Below are 26086 nucleotides of genomic sequence, written 5' to 3' on the forward strand. Positions count from 1 at the left end.
CATTTCTTCTCAGAAAGAGTAATCAGGCACTGGAATGGGTTACCCAGGGAGGTGGTGGGGTCACCGTCCCTGGGGGTGTTCAAGGAAAGGTTGGGCCTGGCGCTTAGGGACATGGTTTAGTGGGTGACGTTAGTGGTAGGTGGACAGTTGGACCAGATGATCTTGAAGATCTGTTCCAACCTTAATGATTCTGTGATTCAAACACTCCCCCAGCTCTCTCGATAGGTGCTGTCACCACCCAGGCAGGCAGCCTGCAGGTGCACAGTGACACGTGAAAATGGCAGTGGATGTGGTGCAGTTTGAGGGAAAGCGGTACCAAAATTCCATGTCGTGGCTGTTGTTCCTGAGCTCCCCGCTGTCCATCAGGTCTGGATGTTCCCTCTGATCTGCAGTCCCAACACTGACTGCAGCCGGGCACCCTTGCAGCTAGGTGAATGTCCTTTACTTTAAGGAAGAATGGTGCTACAATATCAAAGGGTTTGAGCCTGAAAAGGACAGCAGAGCTGACTGCAAGACAGAACTCATAACCGTGCTTCTGAGCAGACCTCCATCTCTTGCCACTTGGGAAGCCTGTCTGGGTGTGCTAATAGTGGAAAAGCTGACGTACCTGAGCATCTGTCACTAGATTCCAAGTGTGCCATTTCCTCTGCTCCCAGAACAATGAGGAAAGTGAGAGGAAATCCGAACAAACTCTCTGCATGACAGGGAAAGGAGAGGAAACCTGAAACAATTCACTGTGCAGCAGTGGAAATTAAACTGCTGCATCCCACTGTGATCAGGAGCAATGATTTAAAAAAAAATAAAAAAATACCACAGCACCCAATGTAGATGCTAGCTATGACCATATGTTAAAAAAATTGTAAGGGTTTGAGCTGTGAGCTTGCTGTATCTGAAGGGTAGGCCTGGCCAGTACATAGACATGAACCCTTGTAAGGGTCACTGGGACGCCTCGGGAAATGGAGTCAGGGATGTGAGGGAAGTCACTGTTTCAGATTCTTTGTTGAGCTTACTGCACAGATAATATGATAGGTGCTGTTTTTGTGGGGGCAGGAGAAGCAATTTGCTAGTTACTCTGGTAAGTTTCAGTTTAGGTGATCTCCTTGTGTACAGGCTCCCTTTAGTACAGGTATAATAGCAACTGTTTCATAAGTGATGCATAATAAGAGAAGATGTGTATAGTAGGTGACAGTTAATGCTAAATGGTCCAGTCCACTCATTGGGATGCACAGAGAGGCTATTAGAATATCCTTGCTTCCTGACTCTATTCAGACTCCTTTGTCATATATACTTTTTTATCATGCTTTCAGAACGTACTATGGGATTTTGTGTTAAAATGATAATTGCATTCCTACCTCATCACTGAATCAATCCTCCCTGCAGCAGTTTCAGCAAAAGGGGAGTAAGGATGTCATGAGGAGGCCAGGATTCATAGCTACCAACCCAGGCTATTCATCAGCTCACACATACACACTTCTCTCCCCCACTGCCCAGCTACTGAAGGAAGAGTTCAGCCAACACATCTACTAATTTGAAGGACTAATAGCATAACTACTATTAAAAAAAAAAAGCTGCTTAGATAAGACCGTTCCCCTAAATGTTGCTTTTGACTCTAAGGGAGTCACAATATCGCAGCTAAGCCAATACTGCAGTATGTGCTCCACCCCAACCCCCCCCCCCCCCAAAAAAAAAATCTTTTTTTTTGCTTGTGTAGCTGAGAATGGAAGTAAAAGTATCTCTGATTTGTCCTCAGCTACTGAAGAGGTGGCTGTGCTTGCAGTGCAGGACTGTGTTAAGAGCAAACCAGCCCTCATGAAGCTCTGAGCTATCAAATTCAGATCTTTCTTTCAGATTTGTCCATTCAGATCTGTGTTGTTGTTCCTATGTTGTTCCCTATGATGGGACATGAACACAAAAGATGCATTGCCAGAAAAACTGGGGAGAGGGTAAGAGAAGAAATAAGTTATATAATTTTGTCTGTGATCATGAAAACAGCTGTCTCAAAAGAATCTGGTGTTTATGGTACGGAGCTGTCTGGTGACATGCTGGAGCACTAAGAAAAATTCCATACCATGCCTGCCTTTGCACAGCACGCAGTTCACACTCCAAAAACACACTTATGTGCTCACATGTATGCACCTCGCAGCATTTGCATGTCAGAGACCAACATGCACAGGGTGCGTGGGCTCATGTGCACACCAGGATATGTAGTCACACAGATGTAAACGCAGACACTCATACACAAACGCCAGCTGGGTAGCATGGAGCTGATGATCTCACTTTTCATTCTCCCCTTTTGAGCACATCCAGCTGCTCACACAGTGTCTGGAGCTGTGGGGTGAGGCAGGGGGGCAGGAGTGTGATCACATGCAGGTTGCAGAGAGACACTGACACAAAAGGGCTTCATATTCATTTAATCAAACTAGCAATGTACTTGTTCATTTATGGCAAACAAACATGGGCATTACAGAAATCCGAGTCACATTCTATGGGACCAAAGCTTTTGTTTTACGTGCCAAAACAAAAGTTGAAGTCATGAGAGAAAGAGACAAGGTAAGGAGAAATAGTCAAGCTTTGTGAGATGGAGTGTTGCCCTTCCCACGGTTTTCTTGGTGCTACAGAATTACAGATTGGCTTTTCTGATAATTTTGATTCATGTTTCTGCAGGAAGTTCCCCTACGGATTGGGGTCTACCTGTGGAGGTGGAATTGTCACTATGTGAAGTCCTCTAGCTGTCTCAAGCTAGCTTCCGGGGTGTCTTCCATGTACCTCTTCCAGGTACTGACATGATCCCCATCATCACTGCACTTGAGCACTCTGCAATATTTGTCCCAGAAACACCCGTGTGAGGTAGGGAAGTGCTACTATCCCCATTTTTAGACAGGGAACTGAAGCACTGAGGGGCTGAAAATCACTAGGTATGTACTTAGCAGAACAGTCACTTGAAACTGGACCCCAAGTCATTCCTCCTGCTTCCTAAGGGCTCTGACCACTGAATCATCCTGCTCCTCTGCACCCCTCTTGATTATTAGTACCAGTGTATGTATTGTCAATGTGAAGCCTTCCCTTGGAAGCACTGCTAACAGTAAGTGTAGCTCTCCGGGAGCACTGCCTCCTCCCTTCCCAGACAAGTCACTGTGGGTTTCACAGGCTGTTTGACTGCACGGAGAGTGGCACCTCCATCTCTCAGATGTGCTCCCATCAGAGCTGGGCTCCAACACAGACCAGTGACACAAGCCTACGCTTCCCTCCCTGCTCCAAAAGGTACACTTACTTTTCTCCCCTGAGAGTACCCCAAGGCAGTCCCTGGTCCCAGGGTCACTGACCAATCTTTCTCCCTATTTTGTTTCCTAAGATCTGTCACTGATTAACCATAGTTCCCCATGTTTTATAACTACTGTCATTCAGGCCATGCTTTCCATTTCCTATAGGGGTTTGCCCTCCCTCACAGACAAAGATCATGTAACTTGCTCTCACATGCCACAGACTTGCTTTGCCTCTCAGAACAGCTGTATCACCTTGGAGCAGAGATCTTTTTTTTTTTTTTTTAAAAAAAAAAAAAGGCAAAATTTTTAAATACAACATCAAAACCCTAAAATTTTCCTCTGTAAATAAATAGAATACAAACATCACAGTTCTCAGCCAGGAGAAGTTTCTTTAAAAGACACAACAGTTTCTGGCCCTTCTATTTCACCCTGGGATGATGAGCCATCCATACAGTCTATCATATCTGGGGCTGCTTGCTTCAACAGCCTTTCCAGATGTACCTTGGTAATGGGACTGTACTCTACTGGAAACTGGTGGCTGCTGGCTCTTTGAGGGTATCCCAGCCCTCTCACTGTTCATAGATTCATGAGTTATTTACAATCCAGGGTCAGTCAGTCAGCACCAAAACTGCAGGGACTTCATGGGTCTGCTGACCAACTCCTTTCTGCTGCCATGTGGAGGCAGAGTTAGGTGGCTGGGGAAACGAGACTGAGGAATGGCCACCTTCCCCTGTGATCAGGCTCTGGGATCTGCTGCCGTGTACCCGATAGTCCACGTGTCCATCATAACCTGGTTTAATTATGGGGCGAACAGTTTCAGCTGGATGGTCTTGGGGTCTCAGTGGTGGTTTTAGCACCCAGGCTGTTTCCTCATTCGTGGGGGAAGCTGTGTCCTGGACTCAAGGAGTTCACAGACTTCGTCCATTGCCCTGGTACAGGTCTCAAGGTTGGCAGCCAGCTTCTGGATTTTGGCCTTCAGCACGGCCTGGCTCACTTTTGTGACCTCCTTTGTGTATTCTGGCACAAGGAAGCTGTGGGAGCCGCAGAAGACCAAGAAGCAGACAGAGTTGTACAGCGAGATGGAGGCCCTCTTCTCTGACTGGAGCAGTGTGGGGTCCCCTGGGCCCTGCCCGCGGCGGAGGAATTCCAGGCAGCCGAGGATTTCCCTCATCTGTTTCCGACAAGTCGTTGCAATTTCCTGCACCTTTCTCACCTCCCGGGAATTGCAGAGCACCAAGGAGAGATCGGAGGTGATATTGACAGCCCCCCCAGCAGTGGCTAGGCCCAAACCCACAGCCGATGCCAGGAGGGAGGCTCCCAGTGTAGCCGGGCTCAGGGACAGCCCCACGATGGCTGTGACTGCTCCCGCGGCGGTCAGCGAGCTCCCGCTGATGTTGGCAATCAGGGACCTTTTGCGGAGCTTGTTTATTTTACGAGCTGCCTTGTGAAGGTGAGCAATTTGACCACGCAGCCTCCGTCTCTGATCCAGCAGTGCTATGTGGAAGTGGTGTGTGGGGTCCACTGTCTGGGGAAGGGCAGCACCGTTCCTCTCCATGGCCTCTGTCCAGAAACAGAGAAAGCTGGGTTGGGATTTACAGAAAAAAACACAAGACATGCTCAGCCCGGACTTCCATTTCAGGGATGGCACCCAGCCAATTTTCTAGTTTCTCTCGGCTACTTGAAAGGTTGTCTGTCCGCACGCACACACATGCTCACGTACACACGCGCACGCACACGTACACACGTATATGTTTAATTACCGTATTCCAACTTTCAGACAGAGGAATTTTTAAACGTTTTTCTTGATCCTTGAGAAGACTAACATATCTTAAGGGCTGGCATCTGAGGTACTGTACTTACTTCTGTGAGGACACAAAATATCTCCTCCTGCCCTGGGAACAAAAATTTCCTTAAGATTAAGTGACTTGCTGCCAGAACTAATACGTTTTGTCCCCACAGTGGGATTCAGAGAATTTGCAATATTCAAGGGCATCTTTCACAAGAAAGGACAGACTCTGAGGAGATCTCAGTAGTAGAAAAACCCTGTCTCAGGACCAGCTAAGCAAAACTGTTCATTAATGCAGCCATCTTTTCTCTTCTAAGTGTTCTGTACTGTGAACTGGAGGGGCCTGGTCCCTCACACTGGCACACTATGACTAGGTCCCCTGGGGCTTTAATTCTGCAGACTCCCTGTCTTACAGAAGGAAGAAATCACCTACCAAAGAGTCTTTCCTTCCTGAAGTGTGTAAATAAATTATTCTTGTTGCATTTTTTTTCCTTCTGCTTGTCCTAATCCATCTCACACAGAATCCTTTAGGGCCTCCCCTGTCTCCTGTGACTGTCAGAACAACATCTCGTTCTCTCTGAGGCCCTTGGTATCATCAGGCTATTTAAGCCACTTGAGCTTTTCTTAGCTGGAGGCAGTGTCCTCTTATTTTTTTAATATGACTATAGTCAGAGATGAAGCTGAAGGGACAAGGACACTAAGCTAAATAAATACCAGTGTCAGAATGAGCGATGAGCACATCATCAATGACTTAGCAACAGATCAATATGATGATCATTAACTATATCAATTTCTGTAGCATCTTAACAGTTTGTTCTGCAGATTTTCTCTCTGAGAACAGACTCTAGTAACACCAGCAGCCATCTAACTGCGCAGTTAGTAGAACAGTCATTCAATATATAGCCTCAGCCGTACAGTGAAACATTTCTTTTGATTACACTGATTTATGCCAGCATAAAAGAAAACAAAGCCATCTCCTGTCTTTAGGGAAAAATCTTCCCAACAATTATTGTTTTATTAATTTACTATTATTAAGAAATTATAAATACAGTTTATTAATAAATCATTAATAAATAATAGCTTTAAAATTATTATTAAATACTGTGCACAATAGTCGCAAATTGGTTTCTAAAATGCACATGCTTTCCTAATGCAGGTCTCAAACAGATCCCAATGAAATACTGGTTCAAACTTACCTTTAGTTTCCAGCTGACCTCCCAACAGACAGATTTTGGTCTGTTTCTGGAGGAGACCAATTTATAGCTCCTGTGGACCAATTGCTGCAATGGGAATGCTTTGCCTCATACTGGGAGTTTGCCATTTCCTGCTCTCCCTTGTGCAGAAGGATGTGACACACTGGAAAGTGACCTGAGGGACAGCGAGCACACATCATGTTCAGGAAACGATCCCTGCAAATGAACATTGTGTGTTCGCTTTTCCTGAACTGTAGGGGGGAAAAAAATAATAATGAAAAAAATCTCGGCCTATTCCTGGCTCTGGGCTAGTGCAGTCATTCCCCCCAGGGACGGTTGCCTTTCCTTTCCCTGAAATAGCAACTGACTTTACTCTATGCTGGAGCCGCCAATTACTTGATGACTGAAGTTTCCCCCCACCCCACATCTAGAGCATCAGCCAGCCAGCTACTTCATTCAAGGCCAGTGTACTTTTAAAATCCCGGCTCTTTGGGACGATCGTGCTTGTGACTGGCTGGAATGCAGCAGTGCTGCGTGAGAGATGGAGCGGTGCTCAGCCCATGTAAGGGAAGCAGCAAATGGCAAGGTGACGGCTCTGGATTCCCATCCCTGCCCCTTCTCAGTAGACTAAACCATGCAGCAACCTGCAAAAGGGGTAGCATCCCTGTGTTTTTGCTCTGTTCCTCAACCATGGGCACTGTTATTTTCCTAAGCTGCATGCCCAGCAGCTGATGATGAGAAAGAAGGGGTCACTGGGATCCTCTTCATTGCTGCCTGCTATTGCCTGGCAGCCGTGCCCACCTACTGATGTGGCCAGAAGGAGGAGGTTATCAGGGTGTTGGGGAGGAACAGTCTGAGTGACACTCCCGGAGCTGCCTTTCACACCGAGCCAGGGCCAGCTTGAATTAAAGACAGGAAAAGGAAATGACTTTTTGGTGGCACTAAGTGGTGCAGTTCACCTCAAACCAGAGTGGTGGTCCCCCCAGTGTGGCTAATTGAAAGCCACATGGTTTTTACTGAGTGTCAAGTCTTTACTGTTGAATATGTGAGCTGTGTAGCCACGCAGTTGCTGCAGCAGACCCAGGGAAGGGACAAGGACTGTGAAACAGCAGGCAGGGAGAGGAGAAGGCTGGGGTTGCTCATTTCAGTTCAGCTTGGTTTTAGAACATCTTAAACTGACTGTGAAACAGTATGACAAGTGTTTTGTCATGGGTGGATGAGATTGGACATGAACTAAAAAATTGATAGCATTAAAGAGCTTCTTCAACCTGTCACAGAATGGAAAGAGAAAACATTGTTTTGAAGATGCTTAAATAAGCAATCTTGGTCTGTTACACTTTGTACGTATTACATGTTAACAGGAAGATGACTTTTGACACTGGGGGAAATTGTGCTTTAGCCTTTCCTTTTGTTTTAGCAAAAATATGCTTGAATTGGAGCCCATCTGCTTTGGCAAAGGTTTGCAGTTGATAGACACGAGAGTTCTTTCACACATTCCCAACACAAAAAGCTTTCTTGATGTAATTGCACCTGCATTGTTACTTGTCTTGGCATAGATGATCTTGTTAGAACAGTGAGTTTTCGTAAAATAGGAGAAGAGGAGAGGAGAGGGGAGGGGAGGGGAGGGGAGGGGAGGGGAGGGGAGGGGAGGGGAGGGGAGGGGAGGGGAGGGGAGGGGAGGGGAGGGGAGGGGAGGGGAGGGGAGGGGAGGGGAGGGGAGGGGAGGGGAGGGGAGGGGAGGGGAGGGGAGGGGAGGGGAGGGGAGAGGAGGGGAGGGGAGGGGAGAGGAGGGGAGAGGAGGGGAGAGGAGGGGAGAGGAGGGGAGAGGAGGGGAGAGGAGGGGAGAGGAGGGGAGAGGAGGGAGAGGAGAGGAGAGGAGAGGAGAGGAGAGGAGAGGAGAGGAGAGGAGAGGAGAGGAGAGGAGAGGAGAGGAGAGGAGAGGAGAGGAGAGGAGAGGAGAGGAGAGGAGAGGAGAGGAGAGGAGAGGAGAGGAGAGGAGAGGAGAGGAGAGGAGAGGAGAGGAGAGGAGAGGAGAGGAGAGGAGAGGAGAGGAGAGGAGAGGAGAGGAGAGGAGAGGAGAGGAGAGGAGAGGAGAGGAGAGGAGAGGAGAGGAGAGGAGAGGAGAGGAGAGGAGAGGAGAGGAGAGGAGAGGAGAGGAGAGGAGAGGAGAGGAGAGGAGAGGAGAGGAGAGGAGAGGAGAGGAGAGGAGAGGAGAGGAGAGGAGAGGAGAGGAGAGGAGAGGAGAGGAGAGGAGAGGAGAGGAGAGGAGAGGAGAGGAGAGGAGAGGAGAGGAGAGGAGAGGAGAGGAGAGGAGAGGAGAGGAGAGGAGAGGAGAGGAGAGGAGAGGAGAGGAGAGGAGAGGAGAGGAGAGGAGAGGAGAGGAGAGGAGAGGAGAGGAGAGGAGAGGAGAGGAGAGGAGAGGAGAGGAGAGGAGAGGAGAGGAGAGGAGAGGAGAGGAGAGGAGAGGAGAGGAGAGGAGAGGAGAGGAGAGGAGGAGGATGATAATGACGACAACAATGATGGTGATGAGGAGGAGGAGGATGAGGAGGAAGACAAGGAGGGCAAGAAAAAGGGAAGGGAAGGGAATGGAAGGGAAAATAAGAAAATATCCCAGAAAAAAAAAAGGATTCCCATTAAGTGCTACAAATAATAATATCAACTTGATTTTTAAAAGGAAATGTACATTAGAATAAGAAACTTTATTTCCTATGGAGTCTTCAAACAGCAGTATGCTGTGGTCTGTTTTTGTTCCTGCTCACACCCTTACAAGCATCCCTTTGGTGTGAGAATTGGTCTTCACTCCCATAGAGACCACACCAGTGAAGGTGAACAGGCAGGAGTGGGAGCAGAACCATCAAGGAACATCTCTGAACACCTCCCAGGGAGTGAAAGGCTTTCAATGCCATTAGCACACCTGCCCAGATGTGAGCACATCTGCTGAGTCACCAGGCAGGTCCCAGGGACGCTGACTGAACCAGCTGCCAGGGACCTCAAGACCGTTGGGTTACATCTCACCCTCCCTGGGCAGTCCTGCAAACTGGTGGAGGCCTAGCGATCCTGCCTGCTGTACATGTTCATCCAAACACCTCTGCTGCTGCTGCAGTCTCTTCATTCTTGGCTCGTGAAGAGCTGGTGCTTGAGGGTGGAAGAGGTACAGCAGGTGTTTCACGATTACACTGGCCAAAAACCATCCCTCTGCTCCACCCTTTCCCATCTAGCCACATCCTCCTGAAATGTGCAGAAGCCAGACCCATGCAAAATCTGCCCTGAAGGCATTTTGAGAGAACAGATGACAAGCAAGAGGAAGGAAGGATGTTTTATGGCCTCAGCTCTCTTCCTTCCAGTGGATTTTGGCAGAAGTGACTGGACTTTCTGCTCTCGCTCTCTCCGGCAGAAGGGATGTAGAGCAGAGTGAAGCTGTTTGGATCTACTGCAGTGTAGCATTTGATAGTGGAGTTTCATAGATGCACTTCCTTTATTAACACTATTTTGATAAAAAGTACATTCACATTCAAATACCATCTTTTTAACAGGCATATTTTGTCATGTTTGGCGCTTTTGTCCTTAACTGCTTGATCCCAAGGTTAAAAGTTGTCTCTCTCTTTTTTTTCTCTCTTTTTTTTTCTCTCTCTTTTAGTAGAAAAGAGAGAGAGAGTTCATCTCTTGCTTCTTTCAGATTAACCAGCTGTTGCATTGCACAACGTTTGCAGCTTCATGAGAGAGGTACTTAATATTCATAACAATACACGGGGATTTAATTGAAAAATAACTTAGATAAGAGAACTAGCTATCAAATATAGTTATTGGAGGTGGAAAGTTTTAGATGGAGGCTGCACTGCAGGTCTGCATATTAATTCCATACCAGTTTTACCAATGATGATGACTTTTGATAATATGTGTGGTGCTGTCATCCAGCTTCAAAAACTGGAATTTCAGAAAGGGGGATTTGACTTGCCCTGGGATGGTCACAGTCATGTGTCACAGTTGCATTCCTTCATCATCAAAGATTTTATCCACAGTTCATAAAGAAACTGATGCTACATTTGAAGATGAATGAAAAGTTGAGCAGTTTGCATTATGATGAAAACCACAATCCTGGACTCCTCTAAAACCTCCTGGTCTCCTCTCGTTGTTTTGCAGGGTTTCTTAAACACTTCCAAGACTTGGTGGATGTTGTTGTTTTGTTTACTTTCATATTAAAGTTTTACTACTAGGTTTAAGATTAAGCAGGAACCATTCTGTATGAAAATACATTGTGATAAAAACAAAATAATGAAATTCATTATACTGATTAAATGCAGAATGAATTTGTCTCAACCTAGTTCCTTTGTCAGTGAGCATGTTCATGAAAAAAAAAAAAAGTCTACAGTACTTTCTGCTTGCTACCAGAGAAAATTAAAGTTTTATGGGAAGTCAACACCTCTTCCTACCCTTACAGTGGTCTTTTACCTGTTACAGGGTAATCTGGTTGATCAAACACCTCTAGAGCCCGCTATGGGTGGATAAGCTGCTGTTCCAGGCTTTACTCATAAAGTCAGGATTTGTTTCACCTATCTTTAGCTATCAACAATTTATCTAAGAACAGTTGTCTAGGCTCTCTCTATGGGCAGGCACCTCCAGAATTAAAATTACTTATTACAGAGCAGGTGCCTGAAAGAGATGCGCTGAACCAGCCTTTGGAGATGGCTGTTGTTCCTCCTTGCTCTAGAGAGAGCCTCAGCAAATGAATTAATGGGCCGGGTGCAAACTTCTGAAGAGCACTGAAATTAGGTGAGATACATCCCTGCCTGAAGTTCAAGGAAACAGTTTTTAACTCCTCCTTGACCTTTAGGCCTTTGTGTGTCTGTCATGTTTCTGCGGTGTCAGCTGGGAGATCAACCAGCAGTACATGCAATTCTTTATCTCTCTCCCACCTCATTCAATGTCCCCAAGGCTTGTTAGGTTTATGCTCCAGTTTCAAATGCCTCATCCCACAGAGAGAGCTCTTGGCCGGAGATGGTCCTTGTGACCCATCACCTGGAGTCCTACAGCACCAGTAGGAGATGCCATTTTGGCAGCATGTGGGAGTCTGCTCTCTCTCTGCAATGCCTTCCCTGTGCACCCCGCCAGCACCCACAGGCCTGGATTAGGGGTGCAGTGCTACATCCCTCACCATTCCCTTGATGATCAGGGCCCTCTTGCCCACAGATTTACCCAGTACCTTTTGACTCTGCTGATGCCAGCTGCCTTTACCACCTGCTGTGACAGCAAAGCCCAGAAGTTCTTGGTTACTCATGATATAAAGTATTTTGTTTTGTTTGTTTTCAGCTAACATACCAGTTTCATAGAGTGACCCTTGTTCTAGCAGTGTGGGATTTGGGAAAGAAGAGTTCTGCTTTTCCCCTACCCATGGCTTAGGTTATTATGCACTGCGTGGTGTGTGGCACATGGTCCCCCCTCATGCTCGCGAGTGACAAGTTGTTAGTCACATCTTCTGGTTTAGTGGAGGATGTGTACAAGCCAAAAACATACAGAAGAACAGAGGACTTTGCTGAGCTACAACTGGGAATGCCAAGAAAATGTGTAACCTGTAATATCATTGCATCACAGTCCTAATGGCGTCTTCTAGGTCCAGAGAGACTAAGATTCAGATTTAAAAGGCTGAATCTGAACTGAATAAACAATTCAAATCTTTTTTTTTTTTTTTTTCCCCAAGTCAGACTTTTACTTTCAAGTTATATTGGAGTTGAATAGATTCAGGATTAAGACAGTTTCATTCATAGTCAAATCTGGATCAGAACTGCACTGAGAAACAGGTGGGCTTGACTCCTTCCTTAAAGTAAAAAGCACAAGCTCCTCATTGCAATATTAGAAAACAAATTGCAGGGTATACTCTACACTGAAAGAAATCACTAAAAAACAGTTCAAACAATAGGTGCAGTATTGTATATACTCCTGTATATTATATATACTCCTGTATATACTCCTGTGTGTATCTATTGGTCCTTCTGGAGAAGGACACGGAAGGGCACTGCACACAGTTACAGTCAAGATAGCAGAACTCCCCTCCTTCTCTATGGGCTCTCCTGCCTTTGGGCATTTGGGGCTTTCTCTGGTCTCCACGTACCTTGATTAGTTACAACTATTTTTCACTAAGTATTCCCTGTTCTTCCCCAATGAAGAGCTGCTAGCCTGCAGGGAGAACTGGCCATTCCTACTCCAGCTCTTCTCAGCACAGCTGAAACTGGCTGAAAAACAAAGTAGAAGTCTGATCCCTAGCACATCTTGGGAAGGGAAGGATTCCCCTGTTGCAGTCTTTAGGGCTTGAGTTTCATCCAAAATAATAGGGACGTACTCCTAGTAAGAAACAGTCTCCAGCTGGCACCTATACCACCCAATGAATGCTTGGATGTGCATCCGACAAGGACTTGCCAACCCTGCTGCTGAGGGACCTGCTGCCTGCTGGCAGGCAGGATAGGAACAGGCAGGTCAGAGAAGGTGGGGATGAGAGCGGCAGCTAGCTAAGCTGCCCATGCAGGTGTGCTGGCTTGTGATGCACCACGTCTCCAATTTTCCATTCTCAAAATAAAATACCTCTGAGGTGATTCCTCTTGGTAACACATGAGGACTGGGAACAATAATCAGAAATGTCCTGTCCTATTGCCAGTGTGCTTAGAGAGAGGAAGAAAGGGAAATGCTTCCTTGCTGAAAGCCGGACAGATCTTTTGTATCTTTCTTAGCATTAACATTAAGGCATAATCTTGTGCAAGAACCTCAGAAATTATTACATGTTCCCCAGACCTGATGACAGAGTAGCTGTTGGTGACATAACGTTCTCTGAAGGGAAATCTATGAAGAAAGGGTGTTTAGGATGGCATAAAGGATATCCTGGTACACTCATGAAGCCAAGGACCAAATCTGTTAAAGGGAGATCTGGCAAGAGCAAGTCACCACTCCCATAAGGCCCATGAGCCTGCGTTTCCAGGAGAGGGGAAGGTGCGCTGCTACAGAGCCAGGATGTGATGGGGACTGGCACTTGATGTTTCTCCCAGGCCCTTGGTTCAGATGTGCGCTGTGCCCAAGCACTCTGCTGCCCAGTGTCCCTGAAGCAAATTGTTAATAGCACAGGGGTGGTCAGCAGGTGTTCTTGGCCCAGGAGGATTTGTCCTGATTCCTGATACCCTGGACAAATGATCACAACATGGGAGGGAGGAAAGGAAACCTGGGAAAGAGTGTACTTCCCTGCATCTGCAGGTACACCTTGCAAGATTAGCAGAAGTTATAAGGGCAGGACATGTTTGAGTGACCTCTCGGTGTGCAAACACATGCAATTTTAAAAAATGTTTTCTAAAAATGCCATCATCCTGTGAGGTACAAAGATTTGGGGGGGTGGTATACCTCCTAGTAGCATTTGATCAAATGCAGCCTTTCGAAAGATCAGATAGTGCTTCTTGGTTCTTGTTTGGAGAGGCCAGCTGGGTCCTGTTCAAGTCCATTCAGAACCAAAATGGAAGTTCTTATTTTCCTTGCTCTAAAGGAAGATGCTGATATGGTAGACACTTTGGAAGCCTTGAGCAGGTTAGAAGGAAGCTCAAAGGAACAGCTGAGAGGATTAAGTTCTCACAGGTGGGTGGAGATGGCTGAAGTGACCATGCTGGGGAAACAGTGACAAGAAAAAAGGGAAAGAAGGTGCTGGCACTGGTAACAGCATGGAGGGCTAAGGGTAAGAAAGCATCAGACTAAAAGCTGCAGGTGTGTCTGTGCAAGGAATACAGATAAGAACATAAACTCTAGTGGATTGAATATAAAAATATAACTGAGTTGACCAAAAAGGTTAGAAGAGCAGCTAGGTAAAAAAAAAAAAAAAATCAAAACTAATACTAGTTCCTCCATCTGTCACAGCAGCAGCAAAAATCCTGCCTAAGAGCCTGTCAGGTCGCAAGACTCCAGATCTGTAAGCTTACTGTCTGTGCCAGACACGCTGGTAGGACTATAACAAGGATAACAACAACCTCCTGGGTAAATACAGCCTTTTCAATAAAGTCAGCAAAGTTTCAGTTTGCAAAAGGAAGTCCTGCCTCACAAACGTCATGAAGGGTTTTTTTTGATGGGGTCATCTGGTACGTGGAGAAAGGTGACCTAGTTGACATGATTGGCTTGGGTTTCCAAAGGCTTTTAACAAATCCTCACTGAAAAGACCCTAAAGAAAAATAATCAACAGCAAGGTAAAAGGGAAAATCTAGCATGGATAGGTAAGTAATAAAAGAATGGAAAAAGCACAGAACTAAATAGAGAAAGGTTATCAGGGATTTCTGCAGGGGTCTGCATTAGGATCTGTGCTACTAAACAGAGCTACTAAATGACCTGGAAAAAGGGGTGAACAGTGAGATGATGGGCTTTGCAGAAAATATGGTAAGTTAAAATGATGATGCAGTTATATGTCTAAAGAAGCTTTTGTTTTAGTGAATACCAACGCAAATACAACATGAGGTTGATGTCCACTAGTGTAACCGTAATCCATGTCTGCTCTTACAGCTCTGGGGAGGACAGAACAGAACAGAAAAGAGAATAGAGAAAAATAAAATAAAATAAAATAAAATAAAACAAAACAAAACAAAATAAAATAAAATAAAATAAAATAAAATAAAATAAAATAAAATAAAATAAAATAAAATAAAATAAAATAAAATAGGAAAAGAAAAAGACAAGACAAGAAAAAGACAAGAAAAAGACAAGAAAAAGACAAGAAAAAGACAAGAAAAAGACAAGAAAAAGACAAGGGAAGGGAAGGGAAGGGAAGGGAAGGGAAGGGAAGGGAAGGGAAGGGAAGGCAAGGGAAGGCAAGGGAAGGCAAGGCAAGGCAAGGCAAGGCAAGGCAAGGCAAGGCAAGGCAAGGCAAGGCAAGGCAAGGCAAGGCAAGGCAAGGCAAGGCAAGGCAAGGCAAGGCAAGGCAAGGCAAGGCAAGGCAAGGAAAGGAAAGGAAAGGAAAGGAAAGGAAAGGAAAGGAAAGGAAAGGAAAGGAAAGGAAAGGAAAGGAAAGGAAAGGAAAGGAAAGGAAAGGAAAGGAAAGGAAAGGAAAGGAAAGGAAAGGAAAGGAAAGGAAAGGAAAGGAAAGGAAAGGAAAGGAAAGGAAAGGAAAGGAATTTGAAGCCTTGAAAAAAGTCATCTGGAGCCTCAGTCCAGAAATCACATATCTCAAACTGCAGCCTTTTAGTTGTTGTTAGCAGTCCTAGGCCTCATTTAAGCTCAGAAGCTTTGGCATAAGTTTACATGAGAGGTAGCAAAGCTGCAGTGTGAGGGCACAGCAAAGGAAGATGATAAGGAGTAGAGCAAACTGGAAAAGCAAAAGCAGCCACTAATAAGCACTAGATTCTAACATGCCACGAGGCAAGCAAGCCCCATGACAAGCACAAGAGCCTGCCAAGTAACAGCTAAATTTGTAATCCTGTACATTTGTAATCCTGTAAATTTGTTTTAACACACTCCACACTCCAATCTGCTATCATCTCAAACCTTTTGTTCCCCACACTGGGCACCAAAAGGACTGTTGTGGTTTAACCCTGGCGGGCAGCTCAGCACCACACAGCCACTCGCTCTTTCTTCCCAGGTGGGATGAGGAGAGAATGGGAAAAGTAGAAGTCTGAGAACTCATTGGTTGAGATAAGGACAGTTCAGTGGGTAAAGCAGAAGCCGTGCACAAGCAAAACAAACCAAGGAACACATTCGCTGCTTCCCATCGGCAGGCAGGTGCTCAGCCACTTCCAGGAAAGCAGGGCTCGTCACGCAGAGCGGTTCCTTGGGAAGACAAACGCCATCACTCCCAATGTCTCCCCTTCCTCCTTCTTTACCCCAGCTGTATTGCTGAGCATGACGCCACACGGTGTGGGACATCCCTCTGGTCAGCCTGGGCCAGCTGTCCTGGCTGTGTCCCCTCCCAGCTCCTGGTGCACCCCCAGCCCCTCGCTGGCCGGGCAGCGCGAGGAGCAGGAACGGCCTTGGCCCTGTGCGAGCACTGCTCTGCAACAACTGAAACCATCCATGTGTTATCACCACTATTTTCATCACAAATCCAAAACACAGCATCATATATGCCTCTGTATGTACTCCAAGAAGCTTTGGAATAAGTTAACATGAGAGGCAAAGAAATTGCTCTGCCATTTGCTGTTGCTGCTGGGAGCAAGGATGCTTTTGCTTAGGACATCCCCACCTCCAAGAACCCCAGATCTTCCTGGACTGGTGCTGTGTATGGCGGTGATGTCTTCAGATGGATGAGATCTTAGTGAAGGTTTCCTAACTCCCAAATATTGCTCATAGAGGTACCACTGCTAGCATCTGTGCTGAGCTTGGTGTTTGGCAGGGGGTATTTGGGGTGTATTGGGGTGGCCTTTAAGTCCACTTTCTGTCTCCCCCTGTGCCTTGCCAGTTGCTGAGCTGGAGACCTTGCACCCTGATACCCCTGAACTGAGAGGGGCTGTTGAGAATGAAGGACATTTGAAAATGTCCTCTTTTACCTCATATCAGATGCAGGTTGGAACCCCACAAGGTGACTAAACCAATGTTGTCCTCCTTGCCTATGGGCACAAGGGCTGTGCAAGCTGTGCTTGTTTCTGTGCATGTTTCTTCAGGTTGGAAATGAGATACAGGGACAAGCCCGGCAGCAGATATGCAAAGCCCTGCAGAAAAGTGCCCATGAGCATTTTTAGTTAACAATCCAGTGTTGCAGCCCAGACATGTTTCGTCTCTTGTGATGTCTGCCTTCCTCCTTCCTGCTGCTGGCTGCAGTGAGACAGCTGAGCCCTGCTCCCAGCCACAGGGCTGTGCTGTCAGCACCCCAGTGCAGCTCTGCGGGAAGCAGAGGTGTGGGGGTGGCACTTCCTTGCTCATCAGGCTTCTCTCTTTCTGAAGGGACTCATATCTGACCACTTTAACTACCCATCAAAACTTATATTTTGTTTTATCAGCTGTTCTGTCTTCTCCCTCTTCAGAGGCCAAATGCTGCTGGCTGCACTGGAGGTTCGTATTTTTGTTTCTCAGGGAGTGCAGATTGCAATACAGATGTAGCAGCTGGTATAGTTGTTTAGCTGGATGTGTATTTATGCTAACACCGTTCAAGAAGGGAAAAATACAGCTTGCTTCCTACATCTCACATGGGCTAGTAAGGTTGGAAGTTTGCAAAGAGATCTGATAAAAGATAAACTGATACAGCTTGTCTAGGAACCAGGATGTGATCCGAGCTGCACCTTATGGGCAGAGAACTTCAGCTGAAGGTGGCTGTCACCAGTGCTATATGTCAGATATTCTTGAAAGGTGTGATAAAGCCACTGCTACCGAGTTTATACATCTCTGGGAGCAGAGATGGTCCCACTGAACTCCCTTGAATCACGATGCCAAATTTGACAAAGCTGCCTTGGAGACTGGTTATGGACTCTGCCTTTAAGAACAAATCAAATTATTGATGCCTATGTTAGATTTTAATCCAATTCCATGATGTTAAATTTATACACGCTGACATTTCTTGAAGCGTCCTAGGGCTCCCCTCTATTATTCTTTGGGGGGGTATTATTTTATTTTTGCAGCACATGAGAGATTGAGTGACTACACAGATCAGACAGCAACATTTTTTATTGACTGTCAGAGCTCTAGAAAAACTTTTTCACACCTGAAGCAGCTCTGCACGCTAGAAGTGGAACTGAGAAGCATATGGAGACTGATGCATTTCCTGACGTATACTCAAAAATTGCATCAGTGTGGATGTAGGACCTCTGATATCAATGTGAAGCTACAAGCTGCTCACGCTTCCTAGCTGTTCTGCAGCAATCTTCAACCAGAGAGCTCAATGAACTTTGAAGGTGCCTCTTAGTACAAATCCTCTTGACATGCAGGGAAACAAAGGTAAGGAGAAAGCTGGTGGTTTGCTCTTTGCCTCGTGGGCAGAACCAAATGTTGAATGTAGGTGGCCTCAGTTTCAGGTGACTGCTTGCTGAGGCTACCCTGTGACCCAGCATAGCTTTTGTAGCACTGGTCAGGCCGTGATTTTAAATTCTGTTGTTCTGGGCCCCTTCAAGACTGGAGGGTGAGACTTTCCATTTCTGCGTGTACTTCGTACTTCTGATTCTAGACAGCTGGATGTGAGGAATACCGATTCAGCCTTCAAGGCCACGGCATTCTTTTCTTTACATTTTACTGGGAAAGAAAAGGCATCAGTAGGCCAAAAGGAATGTTTCCTGTGTAAAGAAAGGGACAAAATTCCTGTGTCCTCTGGGACAAAATTTCATTTTTGTCTGAATAGGACATCTGTCATAGGAATTTCTCATTTGAATACATGCCAGCAATAAAAAAGGAAAGAATGTTGCTCACATAGGTAAAAGGAACAAGAGGCATGGATGCCTTCAGGGTCCCAGAACTGAGCACTGTACGTAACACGCACTCCATGTGCTCAAAAGGAAGGTGGCAAAAGAACCCACTAGAAGTATCCCTCCTCCGCCGGCTCTTCTCTGAAGCTGTCCGCTTGCCCAGCCCCACGCAGCTCCCCTGGCTGTGCAGGAGCGGTGATGCCAGCAGCTAAAAGCGCTTCAGCGGCTGGACGTCGGCGCCCAGCTGCTCCTTTCCTTTGCAGACTCTGCATCCCAGCGGCCTCCTGGAAAAGTGCAGGGAGCATCAGCCTCAGGCCCTGCCCTCCAGCAGCCCGGGGAGAGGAGCCTCCCCCCCGGGCGGTGGGCATTCGCCCCAGGAGCAAGGCGCCAGCCGGCCCCTCGTCCGCGCAGGGCGCAGCGCATCTCCCCGGCCTCTGCGCAGAGCCGAGGGCTTGCTCTTGGCTTTGGGTACCGTGGGGCACTGGCTGCTGGAAGAAGGGAAGTGAGAAGGGTCAAAGCTATGGGTAAAGAAGGAACAAAGCTGGCCATGAATGGCCTTTCCGTGGAGGCTACAGGGGTGCCTAAACGCAGCGCGTGCTCTTCTCCAAGCAGTTGTGTTATCAAACACTCAAGAGAGCTGAAACGGATTCAAAAGACAGCTATGAAGAATCTAGAGTAATTGGGGGAGAGCTGACAAGCTCGGCTGCTACTAGCAACTAAAGGAAGTTGTCCTCTCCTTGGCAGACCCAGTGACCACCACTGCCTCTGGCTCTTCCCCTCTGGAGAGGCTGGGAGGGGAGGCCCAGGGTGGGTGAGACCCAAGGGGCTTGTACCAGCTGGCAGCGTGAGACCAGCTGCCTTCGAGGAAGCCAGCCCGAGGTGGCTGAGGCAGCCCTGTGGCACGGGGATGTGGCTCCGAGCGGGCTGGGTGCCCACGGGTTCCCACCTCTGGTTACCAGGGAGTTGGTGTGGTCACCCAACCCACAGCCCTGCAGCGGCATTTTCCGCAGACAGCAGCTAAAAGGTGGAAAAAATAGCCCTTGCTACTGATCCCTTTATGGTTTGTGTTTTGCTGGAGGAGATGGAAATGCTGTTATCTAGAAGGACAGGTTGGGAACTGAAGCTGGCTGCTGCTAGCCCACATCCTCTCAAGGTGTTTCCCCATGGGGCCAACCCCACCTGCGGGTTGACATCCCCACTTGGCCTGTGTATGCACAGGAGGGAGCTGAGGTTTGTGACAAATTGGAAGTGAAAATATGCAAACGAATTCATTGCATTTCGACTTTTCCTTTTCCTTCTTTTTCTTTTCTTCTTCTTCTTTTCCCCTATTAAATTAAATGAAAAACTCTGAACTGTTTTCTCCTGACAGGAAAGGTTGAGAGTTAACATGTTAACACCAGAAGGGAAGAAAATGTGAAACTGACAAAAGCTTGAGGATCCAAATATGATTCAATTTTTAAGAAATGTGGACAAGTGACTTGCAGTTCTCCCACCTCTAAAGTGGGGGTGGCCTCTACTTGTTTTGGAATGATGTGGAAACACAAAAAGAAAAAACATAGCGTGCTTAAACACTAACGGCACGTGGAAAACTCATAAGGAAGGGCAGGAAGAGGAGCACAAAAAAAGTCAGGAAGAATTATCATGAGTATGTGTAGACAGACAAATGCTAGGTTACTGTAAGGTGATCTCCCTAGGGCCAGTAATGACATTGATGGTGGCCACTATGCTTCATCACCTAGAGCAAGGTGACCATAAAAGGGACATGCAATAAATGGAAAACTACCCTAATATTGCAACAACTTCTTATTGTCTTGCAGGCTTTAAGTGTGGTTTGAATTACTATATTTTTTTAGAGTTAGTAGGCATAAGTTATTTGTTACAACAATCTATATTCTTCACACTGGCTGTGCTCTGTAAAGGCTTTCAGGTCTAGTTTTGCAGTCTAAGCTGGATCACGTTGATAGCACTAGCAGCAATATTCTGGATGATTTGCTGGCAGATTACCCTACCAGACGCTCCATGCCAAGAGCGTCCAGAGACCGACAGCTGTGACGTCCTGTAATTTCTTGATGGTCACCTCTTCTAATGCGAGGCAGCAAAGCTTGCTGTAAATGCGATGGTAAATGGATGAGAACAGTAAGGGAGGGAGAATCTCTCGTAGCAAGTATCCTCCCTATCTGCTGTTCTTGTGTGTCTGCATTGCAGGAAATTGTGTACTACTTCTGTGTATCCTAATTAAGTCTGATCATGACTAGAGTAATAATCTTGGTGCATAACTTCAGGGTGTTTTTTTCCTTGTGCTGCACACAAGGAATAGCTGTATTTGGGGGAGGAGTGCAAACCACTGTCCCTGTGGTTTCTCATTCACTGATGAATGAAGTGACACTATATTCAGCTCTTCCTGTGTGCCTTAATTTTTCTCTGGTACTTATGCACCCTCTGCCCTCATACGCACTGCTTTGCTGCTTGTTTGTGAGGTGGTCATGAGAATATACTGTCTTCTAAACAAGAATGGAAGGGAACAGTGGAGTAAACACATAAATGGAAAATCAAATAACCAGAAGCAGTTAAAATAATTATAAAAATGGCTTCAATTTGCAAAATTGCCATTTAACATTTGATGAAGATCAATACCTTCAAAAGTGGAGTGAGGGCTACAGCAAGGTGCTGTAGCATTGCTCTGGCACATATTGAGAGGCTTTTTCCCTGGAATTGGTTGGTGTTGTAGTTATCACTGCTATATAAGATTTAGACAGACAGCTGTATTCCATCTGACTACACGTGTGCAAGATTTTTAATACTCAGAGGAAAAGAGTCTTGAGAATATCAAATTACAGACTGGAGAAAAACCTTGCAGAGAATAGGGGAAATTGTTTTATTGTGATGTAGAAAGGTTTCCATCCCAACCCCCAGTCTCAGCACCAGCGATGTGAAAAGAGTTAGTGAGTATTGAGAGATTCAGCCTATAGACATTGCAACAAAATCAGTTTTTAAAGAACATTAAGGGTTTTACCAGACCTAGATGGGATGGGAGAGAGGTAGTCATCCACTTTCAGGAAATGTTAGGAGACATGATACTTATTTCACTAGTCAGTTCTCTAATCCCCCTATTGCTATGTGCAGTAAATCTGGCTTACAGTTAAGTACTCTTGCCCTTGTAAAATTCCTAGGGAATATCACTATATAAACCATCCTGCTTCCAACACTGCTTGGATAGCCCACATCCAGATGTGATGGATTTTCCATCTAATACCCTCCTTTCCTGTGGAATAACTCCTCAGCTAGGAAACCCCAATGACGAAGAGTTAGATAGAAAGCATAAGTGGGAGAGATGAATATTTTTATTTTCCTGAAGTCATTTTTACCATAAGGATTGGAGAAAAGGTCAAAACATGTATACAATTTTTTTTGAGAATGGGACTTTATGAATTAACTGAAGATGATGGGCCACTCAAAAGATTTGAGAGGCTAATTTGCCTGCCCTGTATTGGAATGAGAGGGGTGATCAATTTGTTGAAACAATGAAGTTGAATTTCTGTTCAGCCCCATGTGCAAACTGTACAAGAACAATTTTTATACATTAGCGTAAAGGCAGCAATGTAATGACAGGGTGCTAAACAGGGTGATGGCTATTAGTGGACAACCTTTGAGATAAATAAATTTGGAAATCCTGTTAGGTTCACACAAATATATACAAAGTTTTAGCTGATAAGGAGGCATGCATGCTAATAGGGTAGTCACCACAGCATGGACAAACAGCTTTGGGTCCCTGTATACTGCAGTTAAAGATTTTGTGTACAGAAATTGCTGTGACTTTATCTGTAATCTGCAGAATGAGCAGTGAGCAAAGATTGTGATTTTTCTTCTTAGTTTGGCATCAAAATACGCACAGAATGGTGTTTTATGTCTCCCGCAGATGTGATCTCTTGTCAATTATTTCCATGTTACTGAATCATACCAACATGTTTTACAGAAATAGCACTATGTGCTTTATTTAGAGTGTGGTTTGTTCCTGTATGCCAGAGACGTACATGAAGCTCAGTGATTCGACACAGACGTTTTCCTATTTGGTCTTTGCGTCCCTGTTCATGCCATTAACATTAAAGAGCCCTGCGCTGCGCGAACAACAGCAAAGAGTTGCAGAGAAAGTTGCCCATCGGGAGGTGGATAAAGTGTACGCTATCTACTGCTTCACACGGACGCTCTGGAAATCGTAGCTGGGAAAGTACGGGGAAAAAAATCACTAATTCGGTGTTTCTCAGGAGCCGGAGGTACAACGCTCGGTGAGAAAAGCGGAGGCACGGCTTCTGGGAGCTTGTGCTACCTCACTCTCTTTGAAACCTTTTCATTTCAAACAGGTAGTTTCTAAACGCTAGCTTTCTTCTCTGACGGGAAGAAGACCCTCTGAAGCTTAGCACTGAGTGTGCTGCCTCACGTTAACATTAAAGGACAATTCCTAATTTACAAAGAAAAACAAAACTTTCGCTCTCTCAAGGACCGCTCGCTTCCAGGACGCGGCATTTCTGCTCCCCTCCCTCCCCAAACTCAACCCTTCCCGGAACGAGACCCCGACGGGCGAAGGCAGACACCCCCACGGTCCCCCAGGGGCAGAAAAGGGGCGACTTGGCGAGGGATAAAATATAAAAAAAACGATTTATTCTCGCCCAAGAAACACAAGCCGAGCCGCCGAGCGCCGGGCGGCGGCGGGGCGGGGCGGGGCGGCCGCACCAATCAGCGCCCGCTGCGCTGCTATAAAGGGGGCGCCGCCGCCGCCAGCACCGCGATCCGCGCCCGTCGCGACATGGCCGAGACCGCGCCCGTCGCAGCGCCCGCCGCTGCTGCTGCTGCTGCCGCCGCCCCGGCCCCCGCCGCCAAGGCCGCCGGCAAGAAGCCGAAGAAGGCGGCGGGCGGCTCCAAGGCGCGCAAGCCCGCGGGCCCCAGCGTCACCGAGCTGATCACCAAGGCCGTGGCCGCCTCCAAGGAGCGCAAGGGGCTCTCCCTCGCCGCGCTCAAGAAGGCGCTGGCCGCCGGCGGCTACGACGTGGAGAAGAACAACAGCCGCATCAAGCTGGGGCTCAAGAGCCTCGTCGGCAAGGGCACCCTGGTGCAGACCAAGGGCACCGGCGCCTCCGGCTCCTTCCGCCTCAGCAAGAAGCCCGGCGAGGTGAAGGAGAAGGCGCCCAAGAAGCGGGCGGCCGCGGCCAAGCCCAAGAAGCCGGCGGCCAAGAAGCCCGCCAGCGCCGCCAAGAAGCCCAAGAAGCCGGCGGTGAAGAAGAGCCCCAAGAAAGCCAAGAAGCCGGCGGCTGCTGCCACCAAGAAGGTTGCCAAGAGCCCCAAGAAGGCGACCAAGGCTGCCAAGCCCAAAAAGGCAGCGGCAGCAAAGAGCCCAGCCAAGACAAAGGCGGTGAAGCCCAAAGCTGCCAAGCCCAAGGCTGCCAAGCCCAAAGCAGCCAAGGCGAAAAAGGCACCCAAGAAGAAATAAGCCCCTGTGGAAGAAAACCTTCCCCACTTAAACTCAACGGCTCTTTTAAGAGCCACCCAAGCTTTCCTAAAAAGAGCTGAAACGCTGACTGAGATGGCGTTGTTACAGACCACGCGAATGATACTGAGCACAACGTACGTTTTGGTTCGGGACAGGCAGATCAGGCTCGGAGCAGCCGCTCTACGGACTTCAAATCCCCCCGTCGCTTAAAAGCGGAGCGGCGGGGGCGTTAAAGCTCATCAGCGGCGCTTTGAAACACCCGCACAGCGCCGGGATTGGCGGCGGGCCCCGGCTGCCGAGCTGCTCCCGCAGCGCTGCGCGGCTCCGCCCCCGGACGGGGCGTGGGGAAGGGCGGCGGGGCCGGTAAGGGCTGCGCCCTGCACTGCTAGGGCGCTCAGTACTCCGACTCACTGAAGCTTTGGGAAAAACTGCTGCTTTTACTGACTTTAAACAGTGAGATTCCAGCTCTTTTTCTGGACTTGTTGGTGGCTCTGAAAAGAGCCTTTGGGTTTCGATAGGAAGGACTTCCCGGGCGCTGTTCTCGGTGTTCACTTGGCCTTGGCCTTGTGGCTGTCGGTCTTCTTGGGCAGCAGCACGGCCTGGATGTTGGGCAGCACCCCGCCCTGCGCGATGGTGACCTTGCCCAGCAGCTTGTTGAGCTCCTCGTCGTTGCGGATGGCCAGCTGCAGGTGGCGGGGGATGATGCGCGTCTTCTTGTTGTCGCGGGCCGCGTTGCCCGCCAGCTCCAGGATCTCGGCCGTCAGGTACTCCAGCACGGCCGCCAGGTACACCGGGGCGCCGGCGCCCACCCGCTCCGCGTAGTTGCCCTTGCGCAGCAGCCGGTGCACGCGGCCCACGGGGAACTGCAGCCCGGCCCGCGACGAGCGCGACTTGGCCTTGGCCCGCGCCTTCCCGCCCTGCTTCCCGCGCCCAGACATCGCAGCGACTGAAAAGTCAGCACCAGAAGACGTGAAGAAATGCCGCCCGCCTCCCAGCTCGGCCTTATATCCCTTCCCAGTAAAAGCAGCGTGATTCGATAGGCCGAGAAGGAGATACTGGAAAAGCAGCCAATGGGAAGGCGGATCGAATTCGAACCAATGGAGACGAAAGACGGAGAGCAATGAGAATAAGGAAGCGAGTCAGCCAATAGAAACAGACACTAGAGGATCCCCTAATTTGCATACGGCCACTATATAAGAAGGGAGCACGTAGTCGCCGGAAACACCTCATCAGTTTGAAGAAGGGCAGGAAAGGGCGAGCAATGCCTGAGCCGGCGAAATCCGCGCCCGCGCCCAAGAAGGGCTCCAAGAAAGCCGTCACCAAGACGCAGAAGAAGGGCGACAAGAAGAGGAAGAGAGCCCGCAAGGAGAGCTACTCCATCTACGTGTACAAGGTGCTGAAGCAGGTGCACCCCGACACGGGCATCTCGTCCAAGGCCATGGGCATCATGAACTCCTTCGTCAACGACATCTTCGAGCGCATCGCCGGTGAGGCGTCGCGCCTGGCGCACTACAACAAGCGCTCGACCATCACCTCGCGGGAGATCCAGACGGCCGTGCGGCTCCTGCTGCCCGGCGAGCTGGCCAAGCACGCCGTCTCCGAGGGCACCAAGGCGGTCACCAAGTACACCAGCTCCAAGTAGAGCGCCGCGGATCCTGTTTTTAACCCAAAGGCTCTTTTAAGAGCCACCCACCTTTTCAATAAAAGAGCTGAGGCAGTAGTGATGGCTTGCCAATAGTTTTTTTTTTAATTTTCAGGCGTTGCCCATTTGCAATAAGACTGAAGTTGCATACCCACCAGGGCATGTTTTACATATCACTGAATGTACACAAAAGTCCACTTCCTCTCTTGTTCCTCGTTTGAGACTTTCAAACAATAACCAGGGTTTGTCGGTGTTCCCACGGGTGCCTGAAGTAGAAGAGTTATGGAGAGGGAGCGTTTGCTTCCCCTATGAAGTCCTTATGAGGAGTAAGACCTGTCAAGCACATAGGGTTTAATATTCCCCTGTGTTTATAGCAGGCATAAGGCTC

At 47.8% G+C, this 26086-nt stretch overlaps 4 protein-coding genes across 5 annotated transcripts; 2 read left to right on the forward strand and 2 right to left on the reverse strand.

Annotated features, from left to right (window-relative positions):
• Window positions 1-2395: 2395 nt before the first annotated feature.
• On the reverse strand, window positions 2396-6368 carry APOLD1 (apolipoprotein L domain containing 1). Of its 2 annotated transcripts, none has more exons than XM_080572110.1 (2): window positions 6246-6368; window positions 2396-4823 (listed from the first exon to the last, which is right to left on the reverse strand). In XM_080572110.1, the coding sequence occupies exon 2, from the start codon at window positions 4816-4818 to the stop codon at window positions 4114-4116; it is 705 nt and encodes a 234-aa protein (XP_080428236.1). In that variant the 5' UTR covers window positions 4819-4823; window positions 6246-6368; the 3' UTR covers window positions 2396-4113. The 2 variants fall into 2 exon arrangements, with proteins under 2 accessions (XP_080428236.1, XP_080428237.1); XM_080572111.1 differs by having other exon boundaries at window positions 2396-4843; window positions 6246-6300.
• A 16983-nt stretch (window positions 6369-23351) lies between these two features.
• Window positions 23352-24116, forward strand: LOC308196202 (histone H1.01-like). The gene has a single exon (XM_080594908.1). The coding sequence runs from the start codon at window positions 23376-23378 to the stop codon at window positions 24054-24056; it is 681 nt and encodes a 226-aa protein (XP_080451034.1). The 5' UTR covers window positions 23352-23375; the 3' UTR covers window positions 24057-24116.
• A 356-nt stretch (window positions 24117-24472) lies between these two features.
• On the reverse strand, window positions 24473-25024 carry LOC308196250 (histone H2A-IV). Its single transcript, XM_080595026.1, has one exon. The coding sequence runs from the start codon at window positions 24992-24994 to the stop codon at window positions 24605-24607; it is 390 nt and encodes a 129-aa protein (XP_080451152.1). The 5' UTR covers window positions 24995-25024; the 3' UTR covers window positions 24473-24604.
• A 242-nt stretch (window positions 25025-25266) lies between these two features.
• On the forward strand, window positions 25267-25745 carry LOC308196273 (histone H2B 7-like). Its single transcript, XM_080595063.1, has one exon. It carries the CDS (start codon window positions 25318-25320, stop codon window positions 25696-25698), a length of 381 nt encoding a protein of 126 aa, XP_080451189.1. The 5' UTR covers window positions 25267-25317; the 3' UTR covers window positions 25699-25745.
• Window positions 25746-26086: the final 341 nt, after the last annotated feature.

This window comes from Anser brachyrhynchus (assembly GCF_964034855.1).
Source record: "Anser brachyrhynchus genome assembly, chromosome: 1".
NCBI classification, from domain to species: Eukaryota; Metazoa; Chordata; class Aves; order Anseriformes; family Anatidae; genus Anser; species Anser brachyrhynchus.

Excerpts from the sequence above, each read along its gene's own strand:
- APOLD1 (XM_080572110.1), bottom strand. The coding sequence starts at position 4,818 with ATGGAGAGGAACGGTGCTGCCCTTCCCCAGACAGTGGACCCCACACAC.
- LOC308196202 (XM_080594908.1), top strand. The coding sequence starts at position 23,376 with ATGGCCGAGACCGCGCCCGTCGCAGCGCCCGCCGCTGCTGCTGCTGCT.
- LOC308196250 (XM_080595026.1), bottom strand. The coding sequence starts at position 24,994 with ATGTCTGGGCGCGGGAAGCAGGGCGGGAAGGCGCGGGCCAAGGCCAAG.
- LOC308196273 (XM_080595063.1), top strand. The coding sequence starts at position 25,318 with ATGCCTGAGCCGGCGAAATCCGCGCCCGCGCCCAAGAAGGGCTCCAAG.